The sequence below is a fragment of the Eumetopias jubatus genome, unplaced genomic scaffold (genome assembly GCF_037043125.1).
Source record: "Eumetopias jubatus isolate StellerSeaLion01/CBP00866 unplaced genomic scaffold, mEumJub1_p1.0 scaffold_13, whole genome shotgun sequence".
NCBI classification, from domain to species: Eukaryota; Metazoa; Chordata; class Mammalia; order Carnivora; family Otariidae; genus Eumetopias; species Eumetopias jubatus.
The window spans coordinates 47,268,995-47,291,827 of record NW_028274819.1 but is presented as its reverse complement, the minus strand read 5'-3'; the positions used below and the strand labels follow the sequence as shown (position 1 = coordinate 47,291,827).

Here is a 22,833-nt window from a genome sequence, read left to right as displayed (position 1 = left end):
ACTGAAGGAATGCAGCAGTAAACCAAAGAGACAAAAATCCCTGCCCTGGGGTGCCTGGGTGGCTCAGTGGATTGAGCATCAGACTCTTGGTTTCGGCTTAGGTCATGATCTTGGGGTCATGGGATTGAGCCCCCTGTTGTGCTCCATGCTCAGCAGGGAGTCTGATGGAGATTCTCTCCCTCTCCCTCTGTCCCTCCCCCTGCTTGCTCTCTCTCTCTGGAATGAATAAATAAATCTTAAAAAAATAAAAATAAAAAATCCCTGCCCTCATGGAATTCATTTTGCAGTGTGGAAGATAAAATGAGTAAAATATATACTACATAAGATATCAGTAAAAGGAAAGTAAAGCAGAAAAGGTGTATGAGAAGAATTGGGAGATTGCTTAGAAAGGTTAACCAGGGAGCTCCTGGGGGCCTCAGTCAGTCAAACATCCGACTCTTGATTTTGGCTTGGGTCATGATCTCAGGGTTGTGAGGTCAAGTCCTGCGTTGGGCTCTGCGCTGGGCATAGAACCTGCTTAAGATTCTCTCTCTTGGGGAGCCTGGGTGGCTCAGTCAGTTAAGCATCTGACTCTTAATTTCAGCTCAGGGTCTTGACATCAAGCCCTGCATTGGGCTTGTGCTCAGTGAGGAGCCTGCTTCTCCCTCTTCCCTCTGCCCCTCCCCCTGCTCATGCTCTGTCTCTCTCTCAAATAAATAAAATCTTAAAAAAAAAAGATTCTCTCTGTCCCCTTCTGCTCCTCCCCCCCCCAAAAGAAGGTTGACCAGGAGAATAGTAACAATTAAGTAAAGACCTTAAAATAATAGACCTGTAGATATATGGAAGAAGATTATTCCCAGAGAGAGGGAATAGGAGGTACAAAGGTCCTGAGGAAAGCGTGGGTCTGGCAAGTCTGAAGAACGGTGAGGAAGCTAGTATATCTGGAATGGAGAGAGAAAATGAGGAGGAAAAGTAGTAAGAATTGGGTCAGAGATAGAACCAGGGACCAGTCATGTAAGGCATCATAGGTTATTATAAGGACTTAGGCTTTTACTATGATAGACATAAGAAACCATTTGAGGACTTTGGGCAAAGGAGTAAGTAATGATCTGACTTATATTTAAAAGGATCATTTGGGCTTCTGGGTTGAGACTAGTGTGAGGCAAGGATGAAATGGGGAGACCAGGTAGAAGGCTGTTGCAGTCATGTAGGTCAGAGATGATTGTGGCTTGCACTAGGGTGGTAATAGTAGAGGTGCAAATGATCAGAATCTATGTATATTTTGAAGGAAGAACTGATGGAGTAGATGTGATGTATGAGACAAAGGAGGAATCAAAGGTAACTCCTTGTAAGAGTAGAGTTATATTTCAGTACATCTGGAAAATATAATTCAAAACGAATTAGTTTTAGACATGAAAATTTTAGGGCGCCTGGGTGGCTCAGATGGTTAAGCGTCTGCCTTCGGCTCAGGTCATGATCCCAGGGTCCTGGGATCGAGTCCCACATCGGGCTCCCTGCTCCTTGGGAGCCTGCTTCTCCCTCTGCTTCTCTCTCTCTCTCTCTCTCTCTCTCTCTCTCTCTCTCTCTCCCCCTCTGTCTCTCATGAATAAATAAATAAAATATTAAAAAAAAAATAGACATGAAAATTTTAAAATACCTTTTAGACCTACAAGTGGAGAGGTCAGGAGGGCGGTCATTCAGGAAAGAGGTCTGAGCTGAAGTAATTAATTTGGAAGTCATCAACATATAGATGGTGCATAAAGCCGTGAAAATATGAGGTCACCAGGGGAATGAGTAGAGATAGAAAAGAGGTTCAAGGATGTTGTTCTAGGGCACTGTGACATTTGTAGAAGGGAAATGAAGAAGAACCAACAAAGGAGCCTGAGAAGGAGCAGCCAGAGATGTAAGAGGAAAAGAGAGTGAGAGCAATGTCCTTGAAGTCAGAGGTAAAATGTTTCCAGGACAGGGTCAGACACTGTCACATTCTTTCAAGTAAAATAGGAACCCAGAATTGATCATTGAATTCAGTAGCATAGTAATCGTTAGTGACCTTGATAAAAGCAGTTTTACTGGAATGGTGGGGGTGAGATGCTTGGTGGATACATTTAACAGAAAATGGAAAAGGAAAGTTAGAGAGGCAGCAACTATAGATAGATCTTTCAAGGAGTTTTGCTATCAAGGGAAGAATAGGAGAGGGTTGACAATTGGAAAGGGAAATGGAATCAAGAGAGGATTTTTTTTTTAAGATGGGAGAATGTATGTGGATGAGAAAAATGTAGTAGAGGGAGAAAATTTGATGATGCAGGAAAAATAGGAGAGGGTTGCTGGAGCAGTGTCCTTAAATAGATGAGAAGGGTAAGATCCAGTAACCAGTGGGGAGGTTGGCCCTTCATGGGAACATGGTGGAGTTTTGGCAGGACCTTGAAGTTGGGGAGCAAATATAAGCCCAGCTCCGAAGGGAATGACAGTAGGTGCACGTAGTCAGTCACAATATTGAAGACCTTTGTGAAACTTTTTGCTGTCTTTAAAAATTGCTGTTTGAAAATTAGATATTGAAGGTACAGTATAGGCAGCAGTGCAGGAAAAATACCAGTATTGTAGGTATTCTGTTTATGGTGAGGAAGGGGTGGGCGCTGTGGTATAATATCCACTGAAACCAAATTTGTGATATACCAAAAGATTTTATAGTGTAGTTATACTGAGGTTAATTTTGAGATTTTGCAACTCATAGAGAATGTTTAAGCATTTTGTTTAATTCAAACCCTAAAAAATGCCCCAGTTTGACAGATTGACTATTTTTTTAGCGGAAGTTCGTTTAGGAATGGGCCATTGCTTTGTGAAACTCAACAAACTGGAGAAAGCTCGTCTGGCATTCAGCAGAGCCCTGGAACTCAATTCCAAATGTGTGGGAGCATTGGTTGGACTGGCTGTACTAGAACTTAACAATAAAGAGGTATGTGAATGAAAAAATTCTTTTGTGACTGATCTGTCAGGCTCACAATTCCTTTTCTAAAACTCTTGAGACCAGAGTGTTTTAGAGGTCAAGATTGCAGATAATAGAAATGTAATATGATGTCTGCACTGTGTAATTTATAACACCCAGGTATTAGGACACCACCCCAATGGTGGTGTCCTAATATAATATAAATATTATAAAGTTGAAACTGACCATAAAATATAATATTATATTTCTCTGTCAGAATGAGTGACTGTTCACACTAATAGGATAACCTCACAATTCCGGTAAAGTTTTGCCCCCATGTAAGCTTGCTCTAAGATTACCAAACTTGTTTTTTAAGAAGTTTTTGGATTTCAGAATTTCACATAAAGACCTGTGCAATGTATGTCAGTTTGGAATGCTTTCCATTGCAAGTAACAAAAAGCCTACTGCGGTGACTTAAACATGAGGGTTTTTATCGTCTACTAAACCAGCTATCTAAGGTCTTGGATTTAGCACCTCAGTATCCTCAAACCCAGAATTTTACATCTTTCTGTCCTTCCTTAGTATGTAGATTTTCCTCCTTGTGTCTGTCACCTCATAGTTGCAAGATAGCTGCTGTATCTCCAAGGCTCTCTTTATTTCATCAACCTTATATAGAGGGAGGAAAGGGAAAGGATAAATGGCTTTCTCTTAGAGCAGTTCTATCCCCATCACGCTTCCCCTTGTATATAATTGTCTAGACAGGGTTATCAGAGTTTCTCAGCCTTAGTACTATTGACTTGAGCTAGATAATTTTTTGTTGTGGGAAATTATCCTACCCATTGGTAGGATGTTCAGCAGCATCCCTGACCTCTGCCTACTAAATGCCAGCATGTCCTCCCTGTTGTGATAATGAAAAATGACCTCGCCCCCAGTTTAGAACCACTGCCTTAGACTTATCCCCAGAGAAGGGGAATAGATTATCATGACTGGTTTAGATCAATCATCATTCATCCCCTGGGGCTTGAGAAGAGGAGAAGGGAACTTTCCTTCCTGAAATTAAAAGATCACAAGCTGTGAAGTCTGGACTCTATTTAAACAGAGTAAGGGGGGTAAACTGGCTGTTGGGTAATCCACAGACATCTGCCACATCAAGAAAACAGCCAGGATCTATAAAAATACCAAAGGTGACTGTTTGTGAGGGAAGTTCTAACAGTTTAATTCACTATTTGAAATTTGTTTATCCCTGCTGAAGGTTAACTGAAACAAGAGCTATATTTTGGTGTCTGAACTTAGATTTCTGTAACCTTATTTCTTCAGACTATAAAGAAAACTTCAGAAAAAATGCTAATTGAGTAATGACCCTGTTGTCATTGTTTTTCTTTTAGGCTGATTCCATAAAAAATGGTGTCCAGCTTCTTTCCAGAGCCTATACTATTGATCCCAGCAACCCCATGGTATTGAACCACTTGGCAAATCACTTTTTCTTCAAAAAGGTCAGAGAAGCCAATTTATTAAAGTTGTTTGCTTTTAAATCCTGATTTGTTTTTCTTTTCTGCAGTTGATACTTTATTTTTTTAACTTGGAAAAAAATTGAAAATGTCAAGAGTTTTTTTCAAATTAAAATTTGTATAGTTAATTGGGGGTGGGTATGTTTGTTCGTTCACTCATTTAATATTTATTGACCCTTCATACTGTACCCAACACTGCAGTAGACATGTGGAGACCAGTAAAGTATGGTTTCTGCATTCGGTTCGACTTCGTAGAAAACACAGACGTGTAAACAAATGTAAATATAGAAATAAAGGTCTCTATCTTGATGTGATAGAGAAACGAAAGAGGAAGTAACCAAGTGGTTAAAAAGGGTTTTCACCAAGAAGGAAAAGCTCTTGAACCAGGTTTTTAGGAGGAGGTCTTTAGGTAGTTGAAAGGGGAAAGGCACAGATGTAGAATAGTCTCTGGTTTAGTAAAAGCATGGCATATGGTGGGCTCATGCTAGATAATGCATTGGGTCCAGATAGTGGGGCACTTGTGTGATATAAGGAGTTTGGACCTATTTATGTAGGCAACCAAGAAGTCATTAAAGTTTTTGTTTATTTTTGCATATTGATCAAGATGTAATTTTTAAAGTTGCCACTAATTCCGTAGAAGCAATGGTATTTTAGATTTCTTGAATACTAAATCCAAGATTTCATTGGCAAAGTTTTTATACAGTAAGTACAAAAGTTTTACTTCCCCTATGGAAGTACTAAATTGTACTAGGAACTTTAATTAAATAGCAATTTAATTTAAAAAGTTCACAGGACTGTATCAATTCTTATTTATAATAGCATATCACTGTTATTGCTATTAATATGCAGTTAATACTTACTAAATATCAAGTATTATTAAAAATGAAATCCATGGGGGTGCCTGGCTGGCTCCGACAAAAGAGCATATGACTCTTGATCTCAGGGTCGTGAGTTTGAGCCCCATGTTGGATGTAGAGATTACTGAAATAAAACTTAAAAAAAATGTATTCCATGAATTTGTAGAATAGTCAGAGGTAGTTAATATTATCCCCATTTTGTGGATGAATAATTGAGGCAGAGGTAATAGCCTAAGGTCATACAGCTATTAACCATGATGCTTTATTCCCTCTGGCTATAGAAGCATACTCCCCATTCCTAATGAATTATTAATTAAGCTTTATGCTGTAACTCTTATAGTAGGGAAAGGCAACTATTTAGGGAGAAGATAGAAACGTATCTTATAAGTACTTGAAGTGTTACTGTTTCAGATAAAAGAGTTACCCAAGTATGCTTTTTACTGAAAAGAAAAACAAAGGACTAATAATCCTAAATATTTGAGTACATATTTAATAATCATTACTCACAGCTGTTAGGACAGCTTCCTTGAACCAAATGAAAATTATTCAGTTTCTAATTTTCAATGCTAATCACCCTTCCACTACTGAAGATAAAGTCTTGGCTTTAACAAACTCAAAACCTTTTAGATTGTGTATGTGAAATATGTAAATCAAGCCAATCTATTTGAGTGTTACTGAACACCTGATACGTGATCAGCACTGTGAAGTCATCTTGGCAGTGAATATATGTACTAAAGGTTTACAGAGCATGCTAACATATATTTTCTTGATCTGTCATTAGAGCAGCCCTAGGAGGTAGGCAGGATATTTGTTTCCCTTTCTATGGATAAAGAAAATTGAGACTCAGCAAAGTTAAGTAACATCACTTGCCAAAATTACTCAGCTAGCAGGTAGTACAGTTGAGATGTAATATTTTAATTCTCTGCCCACCACACTACATTGCCTCCCCTATAGAAGAATCATTTACCTGGGAAGAAAGGTATTATTAATTAACATCCCAGACACTTCAGTAATTAAGTAGTAAAGTGGGTTTAGAGGTCGGAGCTATGATGACTCCTGGAGCAATTAACACAGACTTCCAGAAAAAACTGGGAATTGAGCTTGGTATTTTGATTAGAAAGAGAAGCAGCTAAAATGCAGAGGGGAGGGGCGCCTGGGTAGCTCATTCGTTAAGCATCTGCCTTCGGCTCAGGTCATGATCCCAGGGTCCTGGGATCGAGCCCCGCATCGGGCTCCCTGCTCAGCAGAAAGCCTGCTTCTCCCTCTCCCACTCCCCCTGCTTGTGTTTCCTCTCTCGCTGTCTGTCTCTGTCAAATAAATAAAATCTTTAAAAAAAAAATGCAGTGGGGACTGGGGACAAAAATTGGAGCATGAGGGGGAACCAAAGAGATGTGAATCAGGATTTTAAAATGGACTGTAATCTCTAATACATTTCAAAATGGAACCATTTTATTCCCTAAAAGATGTGTCATGAGTCAAAGAATAATAAAAATAGAAAAATTAAAGTATATTCCAAACCCAACATTTGACCTTTACCTCATCCCAGGGAGCAATATGTAAATTTAGCTAAAAGGCTGTGCAACATAATTCCAATTGTAGAGTTTGAATCACTTTGCTCAAATTCAGGTGCCACCATTATATAGTTATGTGGCTTTGGGCAAATAATTTCCCTAAACTTTAATTTCCTCACTTGTAAAACAGTAATAATATCTACTTTATAGGATTTGAGGAGTGGCAGTTAGGATTAAATGTCATGTGCATATTAAATACTTACCAAATGAAAAACAGTTGCTGTTTAAAACAGCAATCACGGGGTGCCTGGGAGGCTCAGATGGTTGAGCATCTGCCTTCGGCTCAGGTCATGATCTCAGGGTCCTGGGATTGAGCCCCACATGGGCTCCCTGCTCAGCAGGGAATCTACTTCTCCCTCTCCCTAGGCCCCTCCCCCTGCTTGTGCTCGCTCATGCTGTCAAATAAATAAAATATTAAAAATAAATAAATAAAACAGCAGTCACATTATTATTCCTAATTAAAAAAAAAAAAAAAGTTGAAACTGACCATTGACCAAACAAAGGCTCTCCAGACCAGATTACTAGTCAAATGGATAAAACGTCCCTATTAAAATCAGAAAGTTGTTTTCCACCCCTGATGTATGAACTCTGACTTTGAGACTCTCCGGAGATTAGTTCTGTAATCCAAATTAAGTCAGGTCTAATGGGAAAGTCATGACCCATGCATTCGAAGAGAGCTGAATTCAAATCCAGTCACTTAATCTTGCTACCCTCGTGTGTTAGAACATTTCCCTGGAGTCAGAAAAAAATTAAATCCAGATTCTAACTTTTCCACCTAAGACAACATACTTTATTTCTTTAAGCCTCCATTTCCCCATCAATAAAATGGTAATAATGATACTCTTTGCAGGGTTTTTGACTGAGGCTAGAATAATTATAAGTATCATACCTACCACAGTGCTTAGTATATAATAGTTCTCAATAAATTGTAACTGCTACCTCTACTAGTAATAAGGGACTTAACCTCTCAGATTTTCTCATCACAAAAATAGGACTGATACCTCAAAGGATTGTTGCAGGATTAAATAAAGTAATAGATGTGATGGGTAGATGTTAAGTTCTAAGTAAATGAATTTATCTGCAAGGGGAATGAGAAAAATGATTCATAATTCTGCGTATGGCACTGTTATTGGTAATTCAGTGAACACATTTTAAAAAGTGAAATTTGAGGAAGCCTTATAATTGAGACTGTTAGAGCTGTTTGAATTGACTCAGTTGATTTCTGGATCTCATTGTTCAGGATTATAGTAAAGTCCAGCACTTGGCTCTCCATGCATTCCATAATACAGAAGTGGAGGCTATGCAAGCAGAAAGTTGTTATCAGCTGGCTAGATCATTCCACGTTCAGGTAAGATCATTTTAAACCTTCTCTGAATATCTAATTCTTTTGTTTCATAGTGTTTCAAGTCTTTTAAAAACTTTTGTACATGAAAAAGAAAATAAACGTCTGTATACACTGTTGGTCTTGTTTTATTTTCATTTTTTAGGAAGATTATGACCAAGCTTTCCAGTACTACTATCAAGCCACACAATTCGCTTCATCCTCTTTTGTGCTGCCTTTTTTTGGTTTGGGACAAATGTACATTTATCGAGGTGACAAAGAAAATGCATCTCAGTGCTTTGAGAAAGTTTTGAAAGCTTATCCTAATAATTATGAAACTATGAAAATTCTTGGCTCGCTATATGCTGCCTCAGAAGATCAAGAAAAACGAGATATTGCCAAGGTACTTTTAAAAAATTGTAGCTATTTTCTCATAGTTATCACTAGACTGTCATGCCTCATTCTTGTTATTGCTAGTAGAGATATGATGGAAGCAGTTTTGTTAGCCGAGCTTGTTCCAGTTGAAATAACGAACAGTTGACGTATTAAACAAGGTAGAGTAGCTACCACTTTTTACTTTGACAGCCTGTAGTTGCTGAATTAAGCCTGCGTCAGCTTAATGACTTCTTTTATCCCAGGGCCATTTGAAGAAAGTCACAGAACAGTATCCTGATGACGTTGAAGCATGGATTGAATTGGCACAAATCTTAGAACAGACTGACATACAGGTATTTTTTTTAATTTTTTTATTGTTATGTTAATCACCATACATCATTAGTTTTTGATGTAGTATTCCATGATTCATTGTTTGTGCATAACACCCAGTGCTCCACGCTGAACGTGCCCTCTTTAATACCCTGACATACAGGTATTTTAGCAGTGTGTTTGGTCTTCTACCTAAAGTGTTTTTTGAAAGCGTGGTGTCATGTTTCTCCCTTTCATTTTCACTTACCCCTTATTGTCTCCACCATGAAAATACAGGGTGCCCTTTCAGCCTATGGAACAGCTACACGGATCCTTCAGGAGAAAGTGCAGGCCGATGTCCCGCCAGAGATTCTGAATAATGTGGGTGCCCTCCATTTTAGACTTGGAAATCTAGGGGAGGCAAAGGTAGGGAACTGGAAATATCCCCTTCTTCCATACTGTCAAATTGAATGCACACTTTTTTAGATATATCATCTGTCTTTTAACAATGTAATTTTCTTTTCTTTTTCATAGAAATATTTTTTGGCATCATTGGATCGTGCAAAGGCAGAAGCTGAACATGATGAACATTATTATAATGCCATTTCTGTTACAACATCATATAATTTAGCCAGGCTGTATGAGGCAATGTGTGAATTCCATGAAGCAGAAAAACTATATAAAAACATCTTACGGGAACATCCTAATTATGTTGACTGTAAGAATCGTAAACTTTTTTTTTTTTAAGATTTTATTTATTCATTTGACAGCACAAGCAGGAGGAGCAGCAGGCAGAGGGAGAGGGAGCAGCAGACTCCCCACTGAGCAGGGAGCCCAGTGCGGGGCTTGATCCTTGGGATCATGACCTGGGCAGAAGGCAGATGCTTAACTGACTGAGCCACCCAGGCGCCCCAAGAATTATAAACTTTTTTTTATGAATTAAAATTCCCACAACAGCAGCAAAAATTCAGCCTGAAAAAAAATCTTTCTTAGAACCAAGAGTAAAAAAATGTGAAGGTTATAATGTCCCCTTTTCCTTTGAGGCAAATTTATGGCCTTAAAAAAAAAATGCAGCTTCACTTAAATTTATGCTAGAAACTAAAAGAAATAATTAAAAACCAGTTGAACCATATATTTCATAGGGTAGGTGATCTTCAGTGGGTCAGCTACCTTTATTAGACTTTGAACAACTCCTTGACTTATTTGGTGATGGATGGACCTTTATGATGCTCCTGCTCTGATTTTGTATTAACATTTTTGCAATGTTTATAATAGTAAGAAAGAGCATTGTTTTACTTTGAAATAATTATTAGTAAAATATCCTACCTTGAGTTTACACACTAGACATTGTAAAATTTGGAAAGCTTTTTTTTTTCTTTTTTTTTTTTTATGTTAGAGAGACAGCGAGAGAGGGAACACAAGCAGGGGGAGTAAGAGAGGGAGAAGCAGGCCTCCCGCCGAGGAGCTCCCTCCCTCCCGTCGGGAGCCCGATGCGGGGCTCAATCCCAGGACCCTGAGTTCATGACCTGAGCCGAAGGCAGTTGCTTAACCCACTGAGCCACCCAGGCGCCCCGGAAAGCTTTTAATTAAAAATAATTTACAATACTGTACTTCCCTTAAAAGAACCTAAAGCTATGATATTTTGACTCTGGTTAAATCAGGAGCCATTAACTTGGCCTTGCTCATGCTGTTATGGATGCAGAAGTGATTTAAAAAAAAAATACGATTTTAATTGAATGCCAGGCTAAACTTGAATTGGTTTGATAGGCAATAGTAAGCCATTGTTCGTTGCCTGAGGAGAGTGACATTTTCTGGAGAAAATAACAACTTAAATTTGTGTGACACTTTCTTACTGTTCTTTAAGTGGAGTTAGAGCCCAGATTTTCTAACTAGTAATCCCTAGTAGTCTCTGCTTTCACTCTTTTGCCATATGACAAGCAGCTTTTTAAGAAAAAGTGACGGTGCTATGCATCAGAGAGAAACTGGAAACAGAACTGCTCCAAGCTTCTTAAGTAACTTTGGTGGAGATGAGGACTTGAACCAGGGTGCTAGCCTTGGAAATAGAGTGGCAGAGATAGATCTTTTTCATAGAAATGTTTTTTGGCATCATTGGATTTCAGGCAGTGAGACTTCATGGTGACAGAGTTGTTCTTTAACTTGTTAGATTATTTGTTTTTTTGGTGCTCAATATTTTTTCACTTGTGGGATTTTTCTGTTCATTGTATGAATGTAATAAAATGCAGTCATTTTGAAAGTATGACTTTAAAAGTATGATCTTTTATAGCTAATATTTTAAACATAACTTTTAAATGTATGTTTTCAGGCTATTTGCGCCTAGGAGCCATGGCTAGAGATAAAGGAAATTTTTATGAGGCTTCAGATTGGTTTAAGGAAGCTCTTCAAATTAATCAGGTTGGTAGTATGAACTCTTAGGTTTGAAAAACAATTTTCTCACCTTTTTCTTCCTAGTAAATCAGTTTTTCATTTTATTTTTTTTTTAAAGATTTTATTTTTTTATTTGAGAGAGAGAGAATGAGAGATAGAGAGCACAAGAGGGTCAGAGGGAGAAGCAGACTCCCTGCTGAGCAGGGAGCCCAATGTGGGACTCGATCCCAGGACTCCAGGATCATGACCTGAGCCGAAGGCAGTCACTTAACCAACTGAGCCACCCAGGCGCCCCAGTTTTTCATTTTAATGTCTATCATATTTCTAGTATCTTGACATCTCCCTGTTTAATTTTTACTTGTGAAAGATACTAGAGTGTAGAAGTCATCTAAACTTTTTGATTGTGTCCCACAGAAATAGATTTTACATCATAGCCTAGTACACACAACGAGTGTATACAAACAACTAAAACGAAAGTGTTGAAATCTTTATGTGCCGTTGCCTTGTGCTGTACACTGATGACCTTCCTATATTCCATTCTGTTGCATTTCTTATGCTGATAATTACACACTAAATTGATTTTACAATTCATTTTTCCATCTCCACTCTAAATTTGTAAATGTAGCTTGTAAACCTCTTCAGCAGTCAGCTATCATGGAAAAGTGATCGATGTCTCTGAATCCAAATTACAGATTTTGATTCTTTACACATGTGTGTTTCAGGACCATCCAGATGCTTGGTCTTTGATTGGTAATCTTCATTTAGCAAAACAAGAATGGGGTCCAGGACAGAAAAAATTTGAGAGGATATTAAAACAACCATCTACGCAGAGTGATACTTACTCTATGCTGGCCCTTGGCAACGTCTGGCTCCAAACTTTGCATCAGCCCACCCGAGATCGAGAAAAGGTAATTTCTTTTTGTCCCTTTAAAACAAAACTGACACTTGACTCCTGTTTGAATTTTGTTTTATAATGTTTATTTCTTTTTATAGGAGAAGCGTCATCAAGATCGTGCTCTGGCCATCTATAAACAAGTACTCAGAAATGATGCAAAGAATCTGTATGCTGCTAATGGCATAGGTGATTATAAGACATGGACATCGTAGTGTGAAATAAGTGATTTCAAAGGAATGTTTGTAGATCATAATTTCTCCCTAAGTGTAATAAACATAGTTGTTTTAAAACAGGACTTCCAGTTGTTTTTCTGGCTACAATTAGAAAATTCTTAAATGTAAGCCTTTTTATAATTTTAGGAGCTGTTTTGGCCCACAAAGGGTATTTTCGTGAAGCTCGTGATGTATTTGCCCAAGTAAGAGAAGCAACAGCAGATATCAGTGATGTGTGGTTGAACCTAGCACACATCTACGTGGAACAGAAGCAGTATATCAGTGCTGTTCAGATGGTAATAGCTTATCTTTCAAGAATTTTTATATTGTGTTCATTGTTGAGCAAATGTGTTCTTAACCATTCTGACCCTGTTGTGGAGCTGTGTGCTATTTTGTGTGATACTGGGTCTGTTCAGAGACTTATATAACGTTAAGGCCAGTCTTTGGTGTCCAGACAGAGATTTGAGTCCTGGTTCTACCCCTAATCACATGCCTTGGGCAGAGGACAGCCTCTCTGAGCCAGTTTCCCCATTTGTAAAATGGAGATCATGTACCTTAAATTCACAGAATTGTATGAGGATCCAGTATGAAAAGGACTGGATACCAAACTTGTCACTAACATGCCTAGTGTATCAGTAAATCCCCAGAAGATAGGAGGATTTAATATTTATTTCCTTGTTTCTTCTTTCTCAGATTAAATGACATTTTGGAAAGAGAAAAACTCCATGGGGATTAGTTTTCATCACTATAGAATTTTGTTAGGCTTTTCATATTTGTGGAGTGCTTGAACTTGAAGTAAAAGAGTCATATTTAGGATATAGGGGTGTCTGGTTGGCTCAATCGGTAGAGCCGTGACTCTTGATCTCAGGGTCGTGAGTTTAAAATCTTTTATATATATATAGCATGTATAGCATATTAAAATGTAAAAAATTCTTAGGCTCTATGGGAAATAGTATGGTCAGAAAAAACAAGGTTCTTTTTTTTTAAGATTTTATTTATTCATTTGAGACAGAGGGATAGAAAGAGAGAGAGCATGAGCAGGGGGAGAGGCAGAAGCAGGCTCTCTGCTGAGCCAGGAGCCCGATGTGGGACTTGATCCCAGGACCCCGGGATCAGGACCTGAGCCGAAGGTGGACACCCAACCACCATCTGAGCCACCCAGGCAGCCCAGAAAAAACAAGGTTCTTACCAGAGGTAGAAGACAAGCGCAGTCAGGCTCCTGGAAGTGGTTAACCTTTTTTCTAAGAATGGTGGGTATTGTTTTCAAATTCAGAATATTTGAAAGGCACCAGTCACAAAGATTTATAGAACCCAGATTGCATATGGTAGACTCAGAGGTGGTGTTTTTGGAGGTGGGACTTCCCGAACTCCAGAATGATAATGTTGCCTTTTAAAAATGCAAATTAATTACTGGGGATATTCAAGAGGAAACTCTTTAGCCACCTTCCTTGAAAAAGATCATACCTATGACAGAAGAGGTTCCATGGTCAAAAAGTGAAGTGTTCATGGCAAAATTGACACCAGGACTGCTATATATTGGTTTTACCAAGAAGTTAACCAGAACTGTGAGTTGCCAGTAGGTTCCACCAATCCTAAAGAAAGGTGGTAGAGAGTATAACCCAAAGGAGCCAGGTGTGTCACTTTTAATAAATTGTCAGCTGATTCTAGATAGTATTGCTAGAGATACGAAAAAGACCGTCCAGTCTATTTATCCTTTCAGTGTTGGTCCGAGTTTCAAATGGAAAAACTATTTTGAGTATCTAGTTGTGGGTTTTGGGGTTTTTTTTTATCAGATTTTCATGTTGTGAAAATGTATCCTGGAGAATGTCAAAAATCATTCTTAAAATTATTCTTTAAAATTAACCACTCAAAAGGTAAAACACCTTTTCACATAGCTTTAAAATCACTTGAAATCTTGTTATGACAACATTATTTAATCCTTATTGCATTTTAACTAACTTTTTCTTTTATTATAGTATGAAAACTGTCTCAGAAAATTCTATAAGCACCAGAACACTGAAGTTGTGTTGTATTTGGCCCGGGCCCTCTTCAAGTGTGGCAAGTTACAGGAGTGCAAGCAGACTTTGCTAAAGGTAAAAAGGAAAATTCATTATTCTCATTTAGTTCTATGCTGCATTGTATTTTTTTTTAATTCTATTTTATGCATGTTCATATATAATATATATATTTATACATCTAACACTCTATTTGGCTAAAATCCTTTTCACGTCTTCAATTATATGAAGTATTTGCTTTGTTTCTTATTTATAGGCTAGGCATGTGGCCCCCAGTGATACAGTACTTATGTTTAATGTGGCCTTGGTCCTGCAAAGATTAGCTACCTCTGTTCTGAAAGATGAAAAGAGTAATCTGAAGGAAGTACTTAATGCTGTGAAAGAACTGGAGCTTGCACATAGGTAAAGATTTTGTAGAAACAACTTTTGAAATGTTTAGTTTCTTTAAAAACATTTGTCTCAAAAGGTGCTGAAAATCACTTCCCTCAAGAGAATCATTTTTTATTAGAAGCATTCCAGTGATTTTTAAGCCAAAGCAGACAGTGCCACCAGGTGGCGCCAAACTGTGGCCAGGTTCCTGCCAAATTTGGATCATGTAGCGTCCCCTAGAACTGGCTGGCTAGCTTTGCAAGTTTGCCCCAGATTTTCATTAATCTAACAATAAAATGACCCAGCATTTTACACACTTGAAATTTTTAGGCTTCACTTATATTGGTTTTACTACTTATACTGGTGTGTCTTTCATGGGTTACTAATTTTCATAGGGCTAAGATTATTAAGGCCTATCCTCATAAATATTGAATAGGTTTATTGGACTTAGCTCAAAATTTATGTACCTTCATAGGATTTATTTGGTAATTCAGTTTGTGGTGAAATCAAAGCCTGACATCTCTTCAGGTTTTGTCCAACCTTATTTAAATTCTTATATAAGCATTCCTTGCCTTCCCTGGTACATTAGTTGTGTTTTCATGGCCTACACCTCCTAAACTCCATGCTGACATATTTAGTAAATACAGTGGTTAGTAAATACTTGTTGCTTGAGCTGATTTTTGGTTCTTTATGAATTTACTGATAATATTAAATATGACTACTTAGTGAAATTGTTTTTTATTAAACATATTGAGTGTTATAATGATGAGAGTCTTTTTTTAAGTGAGTTTCATATATAATTATATTGAGATGATAGCCTTTCATGTATCAAACAGGTTCATGTAAGTCAGTAAACCTATTCTCAGACTGACTGTTTTGTAGAGCAGATTAAAAATGTAAAGAGCCTATTTCATTAGAATTTTTTTAAGTGAAGTATTTTATTTTCTCATTCCATTTAGATACTTCAGTTACTTGAGTAAAGTGGGAGACAAAATGAGATTCGATTTGGCCCTTGCTGCTACAGAAGCCAGGTAGTGTTACTACTTCTGAAAGGTGACTTTGGGTGAGGCAGTGATATCAATGTGCACTGGGTAGCCTTCCAGGGGTCAGTCTTTCCCACTCCTCTGTGGGACTCCCCAGCCTGGGTCAAGGCTTTTTTCTAAGGGTCCTTTCAGGGAATATGACAAAGTCAGTTTAGTACAAGTATTTAAGTTGTGTGGAGAAAATACTTTCCTATCTATCCTGACTGTTTGAGTCACATGTGAAGATAATGTTGAAAATCTTTATATTTATAATTTGGAAAGTTACTGTAATTGACAGTCTTGACTTTGAGAAACTTAAGTTAATTTTGCTAATTAAAATATCCCTTAGATATCAGCTAATGATCCTGCTTCAGACTTTTTAGTTTGTGTAAGGAAAACAGATGCTCTGAGTTTTTGAACAAAATACTAACTGCATTCATGTCTCTCTGAATCTGGAATGTTGTAGGCAATGCTCTGACTTACTGAGCCAGGCCCAGTACCACGTGGCCCGGGCGCGTAAACAAGATGAAGAAGAAAGGGAGTTACGGGCCAAACAAGAGCAAGAAAAGGAACTGTTAAGGCAGAAACTTCTTAAAGAACAGGTATTTATTGTGTTTGCAGTTATCCTAGAACTAAAGAATTGTGTGCATACATACACCTTGTATGTTAAGAAAGAAGTCCTTCTGATGGTCGTCATGATATTTTTTCACATAACATTTTGATGCAGTGTTTTCTTACTCTTTTTCCCTCCTAGGAAGAGAAACGTCTCAGAGAAAAGGAAGAGCAAAAGAAACTTTTGGAACAGCGGGCCCAGTATGTAGAGAAGACCAAAAATATTCTTATGTTTACTGGAGAGACTGAAGCAACAAAAGAAAAGAAAAGAGGTGGTGGTGGTGGACGGGTAAGATGGGACTCCTGCTGACACTGGTGGCCGCAGTCCCTGTCGTTTGACTCCCAGAAGCGGATATCAGTGGTTGTATTTACTCAGTGCTTAGTTCTTAAGTTTGACTTCCTCCTTTGCTAAGAGACAGTTTCTGAACCCAGTGCTTTCAGTCGTATCCTTAGAAATTCATTGCAGTGTTAGTCCAGTACGCTGTACCTTGTAGTGTCCTGAGTAGTTGATGATTTTTGATATCTGAGCAATTTACCCTAATTAGAAGTCTTTAACATTGGGCTTCATCAAGCCCCTCCTTGCAACTTGGTAAAAAAAAGACACTTTGTTTGTTAAATGACTGATAGGATATGGCCTCACTCCACCAGCCAGGAGAGAACTGATCGTAGTCTCATTTGGATTTCAGCGTTCTAAAAAGGGAGGCGAGTTTGATGAATTTGTCAATGATGATACTGACGATGACCTGCCTATATCCAAAAAGAAGAAGAGAAGAAAGGGCAGTGGTAGTGAACAAGAAGGCGAAGAAGAGGAGAGTGGTGAGAGGAAGAAGAAAAAGAGGAGAAGGTATTACCAGTGTGTTGTGAATAGCCTCATGAAGGTGACAGACAACCTCTCACCTGAATCTCTCTTGGGTTAGAATTCATGAAACCTGGTGATCACTTGATCTTTGCAGACAGTGAAGCCTTTTGTTCCCCCACTCTTCCTAACTTTAATCGTAATAATCCTAAGAAAGACCCCTCCACACCAAATCCCCTGAGTACTTGGAGTCTGCCACACCTCTCCACAGCTTCCTGTGAGAGCTGCAGGAAGGGCCTTTGAATCTTCCAGGCCATTCGCTGTTACGATAAGTGGTGTGCTGCCCGGCCCTCATCTGGAGGTGCCCCTGAGCTATCCTGTTCCTGTCTCACGGTGCTCCCCTGTCCCGGAACCTATAGTTGGCTGTCTCAGCGAGACCTGTTCTTCCCAGCCCTTTGCTGCCTCTACTGAGGGAAGAACCCAGTGAATTCATTCAGACACAGACCTGTAGAATGGAAGCTGTGATAGGACCTCAGGAGGCCCGGAATGAGTAGCTGGGAAGGAAGGAAGAGGAGAGGAAAGATGTAAGGGCTGCAGCCTGGGTCTTTTGTCCCATCCTCTATCCCTCCACCAAGTGCAAGATTCAAGCTTACCTTAGATTAATAAGAGGACTTGACAGAGACGTAATTATTTGGTAGACATCACAGAAATCCATGGTGTTTGCGGACTCCTGAGCTGTGTGCAGCAATTGTAAATGATGGCCTTTGCCCTTGAGGAGGGACAGTGTGGTTGAGAGCACATGTAGAGAATAGTATTCAGAATGAAAATGTGTTGATCAGGGCGCCTGGGTGGCTCAGTCGTTAAGCGTCTGCCTTCGGCTCAGGTCATGATCCCAGGGTCTTGGGATCGAGCCCCACATCGGGCTCCCTGCTCGGCAGGAAGCCTGCTTCTCCCTCTCCCACTCCCCCTGCTTGTGTTCCCTCTCTTGCTGTGTCTCTCTCTGTTAAATAAATAAGTAAAATCTTAAAAAAGAAAAGAAAAGAAAAAATGTGTCGACAAAGTAGTCTTAGACTTTGTAGGTATGAGTGAATCTTGACAGACTTTCCCTTGATGTCCGCTATGTAAGACCTCCAAAGGGAGAAGAAGGGTCTGACGATGAGGAAACCGAAAATGGCCCCAAACCAAAAAAGCGCCGTCCCCCAAGAGCGGAGAAGAAGAAGGCTGTAAGTTTATACTCCTGTGGTTTTCATCCCCGTTGTCGGCAGGAAGGGTTGCACTACACCAGAATACATTCTTTCCCTGCACGTTCCTTCAAGTACAAATGCTTCTTTTTGAAGTGTATTGGGCTGCTGTTTGATTGTTATCATTACACTGCAAACTTAGTTTAACAAGACGTCCTAATGTGATGTAACCTCAGAGTCTTGAATAATCTGTTATGTTTGGTCTTCTTTCTTTAGCCCAAGCCAGAACGTCTGCCTCCTTCAATGAAGGGCAAAATAAAATCGAAAGCCATAATATCGTCAAGTGATGATTCTTCAGACGAAGATAAACTTAAAATTGCTGATGAAGGGTAGGAATTGTTCCCTTAGTGTATTCTTCTAATGAAAGATAAAAGTGGTCACTGCCAAATGTCTTCCCTCCAGCTTCTTAGAATGTCAGAGCTGGCAGAAACCTCAACACACATCTTATTCTAACCTTGTCATTTTGTCCTGTCACATGTTTTTCCCTCAGAGAAGAAAACCTATTTTGAAATCTTATTTCTCTGTGGATATTAGCTGAAATTTCCTGGATGGCATCCTTCTATTTTTTTCAATAGTGAAATTTGCTTTTATTTTACTATATTTTATTATTATTGTTTTTTGCTGTTTTATTTCATTTTTTTATTTTTTTATTTAAATTTTAGGGAGTTAACATCCAGTGCAATATTGGTTTCCGGAGTAGAATTCAGTGGTTCATCACTTACATACAACACTCAGTGCTTATCACAAGTGCCCTCCTTAGTGCCCATCACCCATCTAGCTCATCCCCCACTCACCTCCCTCCATCAACCCTCAGTTTGTTCTCTGTTGTTAAGAGTCTCTTATGGCATCTCTCTCTCCTTTTTTTCTTTTCCCCCCTTCCCATATGTTCATCTGTTTTCTTTCTTAAATTCCACATATGAGTGAGATCATATGGTATTTGTTTTTCTCTGACTGACTTATTTCACTTAGCTTAATATGCTCTAGCTCTGGATGGCATCCTTCTAAATGGAATGTATCACTTTGCTACACTGCCAGACCGGCTAAAACTGTTAGAGGAGACTGATCCTGCTCACGTGGGGATGGGACTTTCTTGACCATTTCCTCCGTTGTGGGGCAGTGGTGACTCAGCTCTGCCTGCTCCGTGAAAGGGCTTTCCTAGACCGCTTGTCCAGTACTCTCCTTTAGCTCATGGCGCACCTGGAAAAGTAGTCTTTGATTTTTCTTGTCCTAAACTTGTCCCTCAAGCTGGAGGTTCCTCCCAACTTAGATTTGCAGACTGGGACTCTGAATGCTGTACCACACTGTGTATTTCTTCTGATGGCCATCATTTCATTCATTCATTCCACAGTCACTTGAACATCCACTGAGAATTCTGTGAGACAGTGTGCTGAGTGCCAGGGATACAGAGGAAAGAGTCAGACTCTGCCCTCAAGGAGTTTATGCTTTAGAGGCAGTGGAGAATAACAGATAAACCAAAAACCACGTTATTGTGAGATAAGTGTTATCACTTATGGTTTCCTTTATTGCTCTCCAGGGACTATACCTAATTTGGAGTTGAGAGGAGGGTTGTAGGAGACAGGCTTTGTAAAAGGAAGGCTGTTTGAGTTGAGTCTTGGTTAGCATGTCGAGGGAGCTAAGGGTGCTGGCGGGGGTGCTGGCCTCATAGGTAGCAAGCTTTAGGGAACCATCTGTAAAGACTTGCAGTCCCCTTTTCTCTGAAGACACTAGCTGACATACATTGGGGTTGCTTTGCCCTTTGCCCACAGTGTTACCCTGGCCAGTGGTGAGAGGCATGCACGAGCAGAGCAATGAGATGTCTGGTTTTAGAATGAGCATTGTTAAAATGTGTAGGCAGAAGGGTCCATGTGACAGGCTGAGCTACTGCTAAACTATATCTGAGGTCAAGACCATGTTGATTTGAGCCACTTGTATCAGTTAAACTTGGTCCTGACCATCACGAAGTGTTTGCTTATTTGGCCAGGTAGAATGGTGGGAATTAGATCCCAGGAGGCCCCTGGCCTTTAGCAGATACACAGAACAGAATGAATATACAGTGTCCTCTTCTTAGTCACTCTTCATGTCCAGCCATGGTGACCTGAGTTGCGTATTGTATGTCTGGGTTTCTTCTTTCAGATTTAAGCACAAAGAGCCTTTCTTTAGTCATGCAGAGATGGTTTCATATCCGAACAGAGGAATATATTTCATCGTCTTCTCTCTTCTTAGACTGAACCCTGTGGGATTTAATATTCCTTTCCTGGAATCTTTGTCATGGAGACCAAAACTGAGGAATATGCCACAGGAGCAGTATGTCCTCCTGTCCAAAGCTCTGGGCTGTGAGCCACTGTCACAGCAGTTACAGGAATGCTCTTTCCCCCAGAGCCTCCGGGAAGCCAAGATTTCCTGGGTGCCACCACCATTCCAAGCATAGGTGCAAGTCCCCTTCCCTTTAACCCATCAACTGATAAGTAGAGGGGACCTCAGAGCAGGAGTAAGCAAGCTACAGAAGCCTTTTAGCTCCAGCTTCTTCTCTTAAGTAAGTCGTGTTGGTGGAGGGCCCTAGTGCAGGTCATGGTTAGAAACAGTGCCTTTGCTCTTCAGGTGTCTGATAGGACGGGGACAAGTCCCACTCATCCAGCCTTGGTAGAGGGTTAATTCCTCTACAGCCAAGCAAGATCCTGGGTTTCACCTCTGCTGCTGTGAATTTGTTTATAGAAATAAATTATCCCTTCCTTTTCATAATTTTATGTATGAAATTGAGAAGTGCTTCATTCTGATGAAAGGTGCCTGATATAAGCCAATGAGAGTCTTCATTTATTGTTTAAATGTTGTGTTACAATCAAAGTGCCGTATTCTTTTTTCCTTTCAATCCTTTTTTTTTTTTTTTTTTACTGTGAAATAGATCAAATTTACAAAACAGGACACGGCACAAGTATCACAAAATGAACACCTGTGTCAACACCATCCAGGTCAAGAAATAGAACAGTAAATGCCCTGACATTTTTTGAAAGCACTCTGTGCTCGTCGAGCTCCTCTTGACCGGTCTAACCCGCCCTTGTCTTTACCAGGCATCACCGGACCAGCAACAGCAACAGCGACTCGGACGAGGGTGAGCGGCGGAAGAAGGGGGCCTCCTCGGAGAGCGATTCTGATGAGAACCAGAACAAGTCTGGCAGCGAGGCCGGCAGCCCCCGGAGGCCCCGCAGACAGCAGTCAGATGAGGATTCAGACAGTGACCAGCCTGCCAGAAAGAGAAGGCCCTCGGGTTCTGACCAGTCTGACAATGAGTCTGTGCAGTCCGGGAGGAGCCGCTCTGGAGGCTCAGACATGGACTCCCGCCCAGCTTCTCCGAGCGCCGAGTCTGATCACGATTCCGAGAGAGGCTCAGATAATGAGGGCTCTGGCCACGGCTCTGGCAATGAATCTGAACCAGAGGGATCCAACAACGAGGCCTCGGATCGGGGCTCAGAACATGGGTCAGATGATAGCGACTAGGTTTTATGTCATAAATAAGCTTCATCTCTGGAGGAAACTTTTTTAATATATGAAAGCTGTGATAAAAACGTTTCAGATGTTTAGTCAAACAATTGTGAAATTTTTCCTAAGGCAGTTTTTTTTCCTACCCATTTGTATATTATAAGCCCCAAGAGATATTTCCTGTGCTAGAGTCCAATATTTGAGTCTCTTGAGCAAATGAAGAATGTGACTATTCTTCATTATGGTACAATTCCACTTGTCATATGTGAAAACAGCAGTAAAAATAAACCCAGATGCTAAATCATTCCTACAGAGGTTTGACTGAAACTGGCAGATGTCTCATCATCTTGTATGTTAAGCAGCATACCGTTTTGGTTTTTATTACAATCTTTTACTGAGTGGTGCAAGAAACTTGGTATTAATGTCTTTGTTCCATTTTAAGTTGAGATTGAGAATATTTTTATTTTCTGGACGAAAAGAGATCTACTGTATAATTGCACCAAAGTACAAGTCAAAGGAAGGTTTTCTTCAATGTAGTGTAATACTGCAGCCATGTAGATAAGACCACAGATACATAATCTGTTAGGTCGATAAGATGTGGAAAAATGCTTTTCTGTTAGTAGAATGCAAAGACCTACATAAGCCACACAATAAAATTCTTTTACCAATTTTTATGGGTAACATCGTGTCCTTTGTATTTGCTCAATACATTTGTATATGAAAATTGAGCATAAACCAACTATGCAAATACTTGGAAGAACCTGAACTAAGCTGAAGGTTGTTTACTCAAAACTTACCATTTTTTTTAAAGATTTTATTTTTAAGTAACCTCTAAACCCAACATGGGCTCATACTTACAACGGGAAATCAAAAGTCTCATGCTCCACTGACCCAAGCCAGCCAGGCGCCCTAAAACTTTTATAATAACCTTATAGATTTGTGGGGGTTTTTTAAGGTACATACTAGTAC

At 39.6% G+C, this 22,833-nt stretch overlaps 1 protein-coding gene across 1 annotated transcript in view; it reads left to right on the top strand.

The window, feature by feature from the left end:
- CTR9 (CTR9 component of Paf1/RNA polymerase II complex) overlaps window positions 1-22,536 on the top strand; it is a 28,790-nt gene extending 6,254 nt beyond the window's left edge. Inside the window, exons 6-25 of the mRNA XM_028116815.2 lie at window positions 2,784-2,932; window positions 4,288-4,395; window positions 8,079-8,186; window positions 8,326-8,562; window positions 8,798-8,887; window positions 9,141-9,269; window positions 9,378-9,561; window positions 11,167-11,255; window positions 11,951-12,136; window positions 12,222-12,309; window positions 12,483-12,631; window positions 14,312-14,428; window positions 14,607-14,752; window positions 15,679-15,750; window positions 16,208-16,343; window positions 16,496-16,642; window positions 17,040-17,197; window positions 18,276-18,372; window positions 18,607-18,719; window positions 21,456-22,536. Coding sequence (XP_027972616.1) covers window positions 2,784-2,932; window positions 4,288-4,395; window positions 8,079-8,186; window positions 8,326-8,562; window positions 8,798-8,887; window positions 9,141-9,269; window positions 9,378-9,561; window positions 11,167-11,255; window positions 11,951-12,136; window positions 12,222-12,309; window positions 12,483-12,631; window positions 14,312-14,428; window positions 14,607-14,752; window positions 15,679-15,750; window positions 16,208-16,343; window positions 16,496-16,642; window positions 17,040-17,197; window positions 18,276-18,372; window positions 18,607-18,719; window positions 21,456-21,882 — 2,930 coding nt within the window. The 3' untranslated portion in view covers window positions 21,883-22,536. The remainder of the gene's footprint in view (window positions 1-2,783; window positions 2,933-4,287; window positions 4,396-8,078; window positions 8,187-8,325; window positions 8,563-8,797; window positions 8,888-9,140; window positions 9,270-9,377; window positions 9,562-11,166; window positions 11,256-11,950; window positions 12,137-12,221; window positions 12,310-12,482; window positions 12,632-14,311; window positions 14,429-14,606; window positions 14,753-15,678; window positions 15,751-16,207; window positions 16,344-16,495; window positions 16,643-17,039; window positions 17,198-18,275; window positions 18,373-18,606; window positions 18,720-21,455) is intronic.
- The last annotated feature ends 297 nt before the right edge of the window (window positions 22,537-22,833 follow it).